The sequence below is a fragment of the Terrapene carolina genome, unplaced genomic scaffold (assembly GCF_002925995.2).
Source record: "Terrapene carolina triunguis isolate 2854851 unplaced genomic scaffold, T_m_triunguis-2.0 Scaffold89, whole genome shotgun sequence".
NCBI classification, from domain to species: Eukaryota; Metazoa; Chordata; order Testudines; family Emydidae; genus Terrapene; species Terrapene triunguis.
Window position 1 is genome coordinate 29,913,665 of NW_020664440.1, and position 11,752 is coordinate 29,925,416.

General features: G+C 51.7%; 1 protein-coding gene and 1 pseudogene across 1 annotated transcript in view; both read left to right on the forward strand.

Moving 5' to 3' along the window:
• Positions 1-7,300, forward strand: part of LOC112116226 (solute carrier family 22 member 6-A-like) — an 8,892-nt gene extending 1,592 nt beyond the window's left edge. The window contains exons 2-10 of the mRNA XM_024213581.1: positions 1,170-1,273; positions 1,871-2,025; positions 2,568-2,736; positions 3,155-3,278; positions 4,008-4,123; positions 4,721-4,935; positions 5,566-5,674; positions 5,993-6,196; positions 7,216-7,300. Coding sequence (XP_024069349.1) covers positions 1,170-1,273; positions 1,871-2,025; positions 2,568-2,736; positions 3,155-3,278; positions 4,008-4,123; positions 4,721-4,935; positions 5,566-5,674; positions 5,993-6,196; positions 7,216-7,300 — 1,281 coding nt within the window. The remainder of the gene's footprint in view (positions 1-1,169; positions 1,274-1,870; positions 2,026-2,567; positions 2,737-3,154; positions 3,279-4,007; positions 4,124-4,720; positions 4,936-5,565; positions 5,675-5,992; positions 6,197-7,215) is intronic.
• A 1,689-nt stretch (positions 7,301-8,989) lies between these two features.
• The window catches only part of LOC112102357, a 112,953-nt pseudogene continuing 110,190 nt past the window's right edge, over positions 8,990-11,752 (forward strand).

Genomic DNA, 11,752 nt, shown 5'->3' on the forward strand with positions numbered 1-11,752 from the left:
GCTTTGCCGCTCCGGCCGCCCCGCAGGTGTTTTTTTTTATTTGAGTTCAGCACCTGCAGCTCTGCTTACCCAGGGCCCCGCCAGCCATCAGAAAGCAAAGTATGATTTATTCAGAATGAAAGCATTACAGAAAACCATCCCTTGAAAACAATCAACAGTTTATACATGTGCCTGTCTTATCTGGCAGTCACCCATCTTCCAAATGGGGTAGGAACACAGTACTTCAAACCCTTCCCGTGCCTTTTGGGCACAGCATTAGGTCAGTTCTTGGATCAGGTGAGAATGATCACTTCATACCTTTCTCAGTCCTCTGTGTGGTCACCTTTGTCCACCAGTTCAAACCAGGTTATGCAATTTCCCCCAAGGGCTGAGGCTTCTCCAGACTTGTTTAACCCTGTTACTCACCCAGGAACCCGGAATACCAACCCTAGCCCATACAGCTAACAGACAGCATTTATACAGGTGAGATAGTAGTGAAAGACATTCCATGTGTCTGTAATATCTATCCCCAGACACACCCATCATCTATCACCATACAAACCCCTCTCGGTTTCTCGCAGGCCTATTACCACGGTGTTCGTTACTGTAACTGCTTTTGCAAAATCAGCATCACCAATGCATCTTTTGGGAGGGGAGAATGGTCAGGGCAGGGATGGCAGCCAGGGACAAGAACCCCCGGGCTGCTCTAACACGTGCTGCTTCCCATGGCCCCTGGGAGGAAGAGAATAGCCAGAGTGCCGTGCATTCTGGCCAGGTGCCCATTCTCCCCCTGCATCAGCCCTTATTCCAGCTCCACACCAGCCAGGGAGGCACTCAGCTCAGTGGGGATTCCTAGGGGGCCACACCCATCCACTTTAAGGCTCCTTTACGTTCCAGAGAGGCACAGAGGGGCCTGAGCATGAGTGAGAATCAGCCCCAGTGATTCCAGTGAGAGTTGCACCAGGGCAATGAGAACAGAACACCAGTGACTGTGTTGCACAGCCCCAGCATGTGTAATGACAGCAACCACTGTTGTACATGGACACCAGGCACCGAGGACACTTTGCGAGCTCACAGCCCACAGGCTGTGACTTGTTGCAATGCTCCAGTGCTTCAGGATCTGACCACCAGCCACTGGGCCTCTGCAGAAATTACTGACTTGCTCTCTGTCTCCCTTTCCCCATCTGCAGTGGGACCTGGTGTGTAACTTGCGGAAATTCCGGCAGATGGCTCAGTCAATCTACATGGCCGGGGTGCTGCTGGGAGCGCTCGTGCTTGGCGGTCTCTCTGACAGGTAAGCACAGGACAGCACAGGACATGGACTCAGGAGACCTGCGTTCTATTCCCTGCTCTGTTGTGTGATCTGGGGCAAGTCCCTCCCTCTCTCTCTCTGCCCCACCTTTCCTTCTGGTACTCTGTCTGTTTGGGGCAAGCTCTCTGGGATGGTCTCTCACTATATCTCTGGGCAGTGTCCAGCACAATGGGGCCCTGATCTCAGTCAGGGGCGGAGCAGTGCTGTCACAATGGAACTCTGTTCTCACTGGGTCTGTGCAGCACCTGGTGCAATGGAGCCCCAGTTTCAGTTGGGACCTCCCTGTCCTAGTGAATTAGCCCAATGATCTGTGTTATACAGGAAGTGAGACTGGACAATCTAATGCTCCCATCTAGCCTTAAAATCTGTCAACCATCACTCCACATTGTCCCCATCTGGTTCATGGTCAATTGTCCATGGCAACCCAGCTGGACATGCCAGCTGGAAGCCAATGGTCCTATCAGCCCCGAGAATCACCTCCTCTCCAATCACATCACAGCCCATTTGACCCACAGCCGAGCCCTGACCACTACCTCAATGCCCGTTACTTATTCCCTTCTCTGTCCCCCTTTGCCATAGGTTTGGACGCAAGGCAATGCTGATCTGGTCCTTTCTGCAGCTGGCTGTGATGGGAACCTGCACGGCCTTCTCCCCCAGTTACATCTCCTACTGTATCTTCCGCTTCCTGGGTGGGATGGCACTGTCTGGCTTTGGGCTCAGCATCGCCTGCCTGAGTAAGCCCTGCCTGTTTAGCAGCTAGGTCTTAAGCTTCTCACCTCAACCCTTAACAGATACTGTGACTGATGTACTAAAAGGTGCAGTACTACCTGCTGGCACTGGGGATCTCCTGGTGGCTCAGTACACCTGCATGACCCAGGGGCCTGCAGGTAGCAGAGAGAGGAAGTGCAGAGCATGCAAGCAGGCTCCCATGGGGTATTGGGCTGTTTGCACATTCTCCTTGCTACCTCTGCAGCTGCCCGGGGCTATGGGCTGAAGCAGCTCCAGCCTCACAGGGTGTAATACCACCTGCTACCACTGGGGGAGCTGCAGCTCTGGAGGCTGCAATATCCCTGGCTACCACTGGGGGTCTTAAGGTAGCAGGGGCAAGAGTTGCTGTCTCCAGTATGGCTATTTCAGCTCAAAGTACAGAGCTGTACATTCCCTCTGCTGCAGCCCTGCAGGGTGCAGTAACACGTGGTGCCAGTGGGTCCGAGGAGAGTCAGGGCTAGCAGTATCCTGCCCATGGACAGGTTAAACAAGGTTCCTTTCCTTGCAGTTGTGGAGTGGATCCCCACTGAGTTCCGCACCATCACCATTGCCATCACAGGATTCGTCTACACCCTGGGCCAGATCCTACTGGCGGGCTTGGCATATGGCATCCCAGACTGGCGCTGGCTCCAGCTGACTGTGTCTTTGCCTTTCTTCTTCTTCCTCATCTATTCCTGGTATGTGTCTCTGGAAACCTCTCCTTCTAGGCGCAAGTGCTGTCCTCTTTCCTTGTGGTTGTTAGCAGACAGGGTGGGGGTGGTGTCTAGTCGTTAAAGCTGGGAGTCAGGTCTCCTGGATTCTATTCTCAGCTCTGAGAGAAGTGGAGTTACAGCAGGGAACTAGGAGCCAGGCATTTGGGTTTCAAGAGGGTGGCGCACAGGACTCCTGGGTTCTGTTCCTGGCTCTGCTGCAGACTCCTTGGGCAAGTTCCTGCTCCTGTCTATGCCTCAATTTCCCCCTCTGTAGCACAGGGATAATTATCTTGTGCTGCATTACACTTCAGCTGATCCTGCTTTGAGGACCCCATTGAAGTTGTGGGTCACATCACTAACCTTGGCTCTGCAAGAGAAACATTTGACTATCCTTTTTCAACAGGTGGTTCGCAGAATCTGCCCGCTGGCTGGTTCTGGCAGGTAAAGCTGACAGAGCAGTGAAGGTGCTCCAAAGGGTTGCCAGAGTGAATGGGAAACGGGAAGAAGGGGAGAAGATTACCACAGAGGTAAAGAGACCCAATGGAGTCTTTAATGAAGGGCTTGATCCTCAGGTGGTCTAAACGGACACAACTCCACTGGAGTCATTCATTTACACCAGCTGAGGATCAGGCCATTTAACTTTTTAATCCATCAGAGGACATAGAAACTAGGGCCTGTCCCACCAGATTTCTAGCACGGGGCAAAGGAGATTGAATAAAGCCTGATTTCAACAGAGAGCTGGCACAGCCCTGGCTTCCTCCCTTGCTCCAAAGTGACATTAACTTAGTCCCCTGTGGATATTTGTCCATGGTATAAAACCAGCACATCATTTCACACAACTGCCAGTCTGGGCTCAGAGGAGGCCCAGGGCTGGGATAGCAGCTGGGGCTGTGGCTCAGGATTGAGGGGCACTGGCAGAGTGCGGGGGAGGGGGGAAGGGTTCGAATAGCAGGGGGAGGGAGAGAGCTGTGTGACTGAGCTCTGATCTTAGTTGTGGCCTCTTGGTGCTACCGTAATACTACTAATTAATAGTACCAATAATACCAGGCCTGTATGGTCAATGCATGTGGACTCTATATCCCATCACAAGTAGGTCGTATTGAACTGAAACCTGAGGTCCATGGAAGTTTGCCTCAGTAAGGAATGACTAGCTACCGTTTGCTGGAGCAAGGAGCCATTGGCAGGTCCTGTGTTGTCATAGCTGAATCCATGGGGCTGTCATGTGCTTCCCGACTGACCCTTTTGTTTCCTACTAGATCCTAAAATCCAAAATGCAGAAGGAACTGTCAACAGTGAAGTCCTCCTACACTATCTCGGATCTGGTACGCACGCCCGCCATACGCCGGATATTCTGCTGCCTCTCAATTGTGTGGTAAGAGCACTTCTTCCCTTCGGCCCTGATCCTAAATCTGGGTCCAAATTAGGTTGGCAGATCCAGTATTGATAACCTTAGTCCATTTCCGAGCATAGATAATCCACAGATATTGGACATCTGTCTGCCTAAGGGTTATTCATCCATGCTTCAATCTATCCCTAGACATACGCAGATCTGTCTGTCTGTCTACCTTATGTGTCTATCTAGGTCTTATCTTCCAGTCTGTCAGGTTCTTATCAGGTCTGTGGGTTTTCTCTCTAAAGTTGGTGCATTTTAGGGCCCTTTGTGTGTCCATTCAGTCCTGGGCATCCCTGCTTTGAATAATGCCCCGCCCCCCGCTCTGTTACATCACTGCCCACACCAACCAGAACACCCACAAGCGTTACACTAAAAGTTCCCCTGGCCAACTCTACCCTGGAGGGGACATTGTGGCTATTCACAGGGCTGGCACAAGGGCCTAGATAGCGCTCAAGTCCCATCTAGATTGGGCTTAAGTTGTGACTAGGCCTGGAGCTAAATCTCACCAGGCTGCACACTCAACAGGACGCTCACTCATCCCTTTGCCTCTCTCTCTCTCTCTCTGGTGAACGGCAGGTTCTCTACTAGTTTCTCCTATTACGGGCTGGCCATGGACCTGCAGAACTTTGGCGTCAGTATCTACCTGATCCAGTTGATTTTTGGAGCTGTCGACTTCCCAGCCAAAGTGGTGGTCACCATCTCCATGTCCTACATTGGGCGCAGGGTCACGCTCTCAGCCTTCCTCCTCCTGGCTGGGCTTGTCATCATCGCAAACACCTTTGTGCCCAGAGGTGGGTTTGGTCCAGTCCACATACGGCAATGCTTAGCGCATAACCACCAAGACATGTCAATGAGTCTAAAGTAACTCAAAGAGTAATTGACTCCCTCAGTATGCATCTCTCTCTTTCTCTGTCTATCCATCCACATACATAACCGCCTATCTATCCATCCTTCTATCCACATACACAACTACCTATCTATCCATCTACATACGTAACCGCCTATTTATCCATCCATCCATATACAGAACCACCTATCCATGCATCCACATACATAACCATCCATCCATCCATCCATTCATCAGCTCATCCACATACATAACCACCTATCTATCTCCATACACAGCAATCTATCTGAATAGACCTGAGGTAGGCGTGAGTGAGGTCAGAGGGGAAGAGGATAAAATAATCAAGATGAGAGATGGAGGAGATTCCTACCCATTGGAGAGAGGGGAAAGGCCAGGTCTTGGAGAAGTGACGAAGGAAGAAAGAGCAGGGTTGGGGATATGCCAGGCGAAGCAGGGCAGAGGAGAGAGGCTTCCAAGCTTACAGTGCTGGGATGCAGAATGGAAGATAGGCAGGGAGAGCTCAGAGTTTAGAACAGGGTTCTAGCCCTGGATTCTCCTTGTCCCCTCTTTGCAGAGCTGCAGATAGTCCGCACATCAATGGCTGTGATTGGGAAGGGATGTCTTTCAGCTGCCTTCAACTGCGTGTTTCTATTCACAACTGAGCTCTACCCCACACCGATCAGGTAAGATGCTGTATTTACAACTGACCCCTACTGAACCCTGCACCCAATTCCTTGCAGCACAGCGCCCCCTAGCATGGCACTGCAGCATTGGAGTCAGCACTGACTGAGAGGGGAGAGTATACCCCTACTGAGCCCCCACCCTGCTCCCTGCAGCACAGCGCCCCCTAGTGCCATGCTGAGGCATTGGGGTCAGCACTGGCTGTGAAGGGTGAGCAGCACATCCTGCTGAGTCACTATTTAGCATTCCCAGCAGCTCTGCCCTCCCAGTACTGAGCTAATCCTTCCCTGTTCTGGATGGTTATTTCCTTGCAACGCCAGGCAGACCGGACTGGGCTTTGGCAGCACCATGGCCCGGGTAGGAGGTATTGTGGCTCCCTTGGCCAAGATGTTGGATGAATACTTCTCCTTCCTGCCGCCAGTCGTCTACGGTGCTGCCCCAATCATCTCTGGCATTGTGGCCACCTTCCTCCCGGAGACTCTCAACCAACCACTGCCAGACACTGTGGAGGAGGTGGAGAGCAGGTTGGTCTGGTGGGGGGGTCTCCCCTCTCTTCCTGTCTGACTCTGACACCTGCGGCCAAGACAGGGCTTGGACTCCAAAGGCCAAAACACTCAGCTGGTGCTTGGGATCCTCCCTGTCCCCACCCAGCCGCAAGGCAAATTGTGCAGAGAGTTGTTATTATTTGTATGACTGTAGCACCCAGGTGTCCAGTCATGGCCCTGTACCCTGTTGTGCTAGGTGCTGTACAAAGGGTTTCCTGATCATCCTCTATCCACTGACTGATTCCAGTGAGTGGAAAGAGACTGGGCATGTATGTTGAAAGACAGATAGCTATCCAGGCCCCCATTGTACCAGGCGCTGCACAGACCCCATCCAAGATTGGGGACCCTGTTGTGCCCATAAATGCACGGTGAGACAGATTCATCCTGAAGATCTGACCGTCTAAATCAGAGGTTCCCAAAATGTGGGCACAGCGGGGCCTGGGTCAGCTCCCAGGGGGAGTAGGGAGGGAGGGCCACCCAGCCCCACTCCGCTCCGGCCCCGCCCCCAGCCTCAGCCTCAGCCCCTGTCTCCGTTCCTAGTCCCAGACCCACCCCCAGCTGCCGCCCTCTTACCCCTGTCCATGTCCCCCTCACCTACTGGAACTGCGGCCCTGCTCCCAGTCCCAGCTCAGGGTGTGTGTGCACGGACAGGGGTAAGAGGGGGCGTGACAATGAAAAGTTTGGGGATCGCTGGTCTAAATGGACAATGAGTGGGGGGAACAGAGGCGAGACAGGACTTGCCCAGTGTCACAGCAGGTCAACAGCTGAGTTGGGATTAGAACTCAGAGTCTCCTGAGTCCCCACCCAGAGCATCAACCACTAGCCTATGGGGCTCTTCAGTGGTATACTGCCCTTGTATTGTTCCTCTAGTGAAGTTCAGCCCTGGTGAATAATGTCAGAGCCTCGTTTTAGTAATTCAGACTGGTTGGAAAATAACTTATGCCTGTTCTGCCTCGCTGCTTCATTAGTATTTCCCCCCCCCCCCCATTTCATCAAAGGTCCCGAATGAAGAGGGGTGAAGACACCAAAGAGAAGATTCCCCTTCAGAACCAGGAGAAAGTTCTGCTCAAAGAGACTTGCTGATGGCACTCGGACCCAGATGCCTTCTGAATCCAATGGGGGTTGGGGGTGGCAGCAGCTCAGTTTCAAATATTCCTTCATCTAATTACACATACTCTCACAGTTAACACCTTGTCCCTTGAGACCCACACGCAGGGCGGGTTTTTGCACACAAGGATTCAGGGGGAAAAGGGGTTAAATCTGCACCGCAGCTTGGGGGAAGGGTTGCAAGAGAGAAACCTGCTGGGAAAGGAATGTGTGGGCTGATTCAAAGCTCTCAGGAACAGGCAGGAACCCTCCACCCCCAGGGCTAACCAAAGCTCCGAGTATGCCAAGGAGTACAATGATGCCCCTTATCTGCTAGGTGGCATCAGCTTTCTGTAATTCAACCTTTCCCCCCTGCTTTGAAAGGAGTCAGGGACAAACTCTGAACCATACACTTCTTGATGCCCAATACCCACACAACTGCTGCACAGGGACTGGGACCAGGGGCCAATGTAACTCAGCACCGACACGGGTATCGTTACTGTGTTATGTGGCTGGTGTACAGCAGCACTGCCTGCTGCCACTGGGGCATGCCCTGATGGTGCAGGACACCTGACCACTACTGGGGGGCTGCAGATAGCAGAGGGAGGAGGCATAGAACAGGAGATGCAGACTCCAGTGGGGTTCTACAGCCCAGAGTCCAGGGTTTTCTGCAAATGCTCCCTGCTGCTCTGAGGCTGCTTTGCACCTGCCTATCACAAGAGGGGGATAAATATTAGACCCCACTGGAAATACAGCCGGGATGAATCTATCCCAAAGCTTATGTTTCAGCCTATGCACTGGAGAAAACAAGCCTTTGTGCACTGGGGAGCAAACATGGCCCTATAATAAACACACAGTCATTTCACAGCAGTGTCTTGTGATTACTTAACCTCTGAGCCCAGGGCTGGGCCAAGGGCCGGCTCCAGCATTTCTGCCACCCCAAGCAAAAAAAAAAAAAAAAAATAAAGCCACGATCGGCGGCGGCAGTTCAGCGGCAGGTCCTTCGCTCCTAGAGGGAGTGAGGGACCTGCCGCCCCCGAATTGCCGCAGGTGCCGCCCCAAGCACCTGCTTGTTAAGCTGGTGCCTGGAGCCGGCCCTGGCTGGTCCAGTGAGATGCAACAGATTGGGGGAAAATACATGCAACAAGTGCATGTGAGCCTGTCTGCCCCCTAGTGGCTGGCCCTTGCCACTACAACAGCTGGCTGAGCTGCTCTTCTAGCTCAAACAGTAGTAATAATGGTATGTAGCACTTAGATAGTGCTTTTTATTAGCAGATTCAAAGTGCTGTATCATTATCCCTGTATAAAGGTGGGGAAACTGAGGCACAGAGAGGGGAAAATGACTTACTCAAGATCACCCAGTAGCAGAGCCAGGTCTTCTAAGTCACAGGGCAACACTCAGTCCTTTAGGCCACATGGCACTGGGCATCCGTGGTTCGACTGGCTGCTTCTAGCTGCCTCCTCCATGTCTGCCCCATTCTCCTCTCTCTAGACACCCATAATGCTCAATCCCCATTGCTGTAAATTGCAAATACTTTCCTTATTGGGAGGCTCTGTGGTGAGAAAGCTCCATAGATGGAGAAGCTGTGAGGTGAAGCTTTCTCTGTAGTGCTGTCCCCTTGGCCCCAGTGGTTTGCCAATATTCAGGGCAACTTGTAGAGTTCTTTCCATTAGCAGGAGAAATTGATGATACAGACAGGTATGTTCCTGGTAGGTTTTCAAAAATTCACAGAGTTTGAAGTCAGAAGGGCCCATTATACAATCTAGTCTGATTCCCTGTACGGAGCCCAAATAACTTGTGTTTGGCTAAAGCAACTTCCAGCAAGCAGCCAGTCTGGATTTGGAGACATCAAGCGATGGAGAATCCACCACTCGCCTCAGGAGTTTGTTCCAATGGCTACTCATCTGCACTGGGAAACAATGTTGCCTCTAATTGGAATGTGTCTGGCTTTAACTTCCAGCCATTGGTTCTTGTTCTGCCTTTCTCGCTAGGCTGAAAAGCCCTTTAGTACCTGGGATTTTCTCCCCATGAAGGTCCTTGTACACTGTGGTCAAGTCACCTCTCAATCTTCTTTTCCTTGAGAAGCTAAACAGAATGAGCTGCCCAGGTCTCTCACTGTCAGGCATCTTCTCCAGCCCTCAAATTGTTTCTCTGGCTCTCAGCTGCACCCTCACCAATTTTTCAACGTCCCTTCAAGAATGTGCGCCCCAGAGGCAGTATTCCACTCTGGGTATCACCAATGCCTTATACAGAGGTAAAATCTCCTCCCTGCACCTACTCACTACTCCCCAGTTTATACAACTAAGAATCGCATTGGCCCTTTAAGCCCCAGCATCGCACCGGGAGCTCATGGTATAATCTAGTTTATTCACAAAGAATGCACACAGTCCTGTTTCCCCGAGCACAGAAGAAAATAACAACAGTTTCCCTGCTCAGAAATCCCCAAGTCTGCCCCACCAACAGGCTCTGTGCCCAAGAAGCCCTGTCTCTCTGCGTCCTCTCAGGCCCCCCAGCCCCATCTCTGCTCCTCCTGCAGCTGCAGGAGTTCTTCACCCCCCTCTCCCAGGCCTAGAAGGGGGCAGGTGCAGTGAGGTTCCCATGGCCCCTTTCCAGGCCAGGTGTTGCTGGAGGGAGAAAGGACGTGGGAGGAGCAGGAGACCCATCCCATTGTTCTGGGGAGGGGAAGTTCTTGGACTGTGCTCAGGACTGTGAGTTGCCCTGTCAAGGGCGTTCCCTGTGGTAGCTGGGTGTCAGCTCCCTCCCTCACGCACTGCCGTCTGGGCAATGCCAGCCCTAACCTGGCCTTGCAGGGTACCAGTCATTGCACCCCAGTCCCCGAGTCCCTTCAAATCGTCCCCTTGCGAGATCCAGCCCCTGACACTGGCTACTCCCCAGCAATCCCAGCACCGCTGCCCCCAAGGGTGTGGTGGGCCCTAGGGTATCAGTTGTACCTTAAACCACCGCTCCTGTAAGCCACGCAGCACTAGCCAGCACCTGCAGGGAAACACAGAAACAAGAGAGAGGGGTGGGAATTGTGGGGGAGGAGGAAGAGAGGGGCCAGGCCCTGGTTTGCAGGGGGGGAGGAAGAAGAGAGGGGCTGGGCCATGGTTTGCAGGAGGGCAGGAGGCATAGGTGCTGGAACTAGGGCTGTGGGGGGTGCTGCAGCACCCCCTGGCTTGAAGTGGTTTCCATCATATACAGGGTTTACAGTTTGGTTCAATGGCTCTCAGCACCCCGCCCTGTAGAAATTGTTCCAGCACCCCTGGGGGAAGGAGGAAGAAATGGGCTGGGCCATGGTTTGCACTCAGTAGCTGCTCCTGCAGTAGCCTCCGCTCCTACTTCCCTCCCCATGACAAGCTGCAGCCGCCATTGATTCTGCAGTGCAGATGGCAGAGCTGCCTCTGAGTCTGCCCAGGTCAGACAGGGGCCTCACAGAGCTGTGGGGCAGGGCACAGACTGGCTATGTGAGCTCACACTGCCCTGCTCAACCCCACACAACAGAACTGCCCCACTTCTGCTGAGCTCCTCAGCTTTTCCCTCCCCCCAGCACACATACGACATGACCCAAAAGAAATATCTGTCCATATCCCCATGCACATCCCCCCAGCCCCATATGTATCAGTCTATCTATGGCCAGTCACTGGTACCTGGGAACCAGGACAAATGACAACCTATAACGCAACAGTCTTAGGATCATATCTCATTTCTTTTTTACTCAGATATTATCCTTCGTTAAAACCCCCCAAATGGCTTGATTGAGACCCCTAGCACTTCAGCTGCAAGGCATGAGTGGCAGCATGTAACAAAGAAAGGACACCTCCACTAAGCCAATCAGGCTGACTCTGGCAGTACTGGACATACCAAGACACTCATCAGACATCAAAACTACACCACAGCAAGAAGAGCCTTATGAGGAAGAATGTCCTCAGAGTTAATGCATAAGATGAGGACTCACGAATTCAGGGCTCCATCCCCAGTTCAGTTACAGACACTTGGGCAAGTCATTTTGGCTCGCCCCGTGCCTCAGTTTCCCCATCTGTAAAAGGAAGATAATAATCTAAGCAGGGCAGGTTTTCCATCCAGAGAAAATTCATTGAGATTCCAAAAATATTTCCAGCCTGGAATCAGGATGAAAAGTTGAAATCTCAAAATATTTCAAAATTCAAAAAAAATTCAAAAAAAAATTTGGTTTGGTCAGTTGAAACGTTTTCTTTATCTTTCAACCATTTTCTATTTTCCAAACATTTTTTTCTGTAATTAGCTCAGATTTCTAAACAAAAAGTCATTTTACACTGAAAAACTGAAATTTGTCATCTCCAATTTTTCATCTTCAAATCTTTTTTCTTAAAATGTTTTAGTCAAGACATTTGTCAAAAATGACACTTTCCTGCAGAACATTTTCTGCAAAAACCTTTTGCTAAATTTTTTCAGACCAACGCTAATTACAA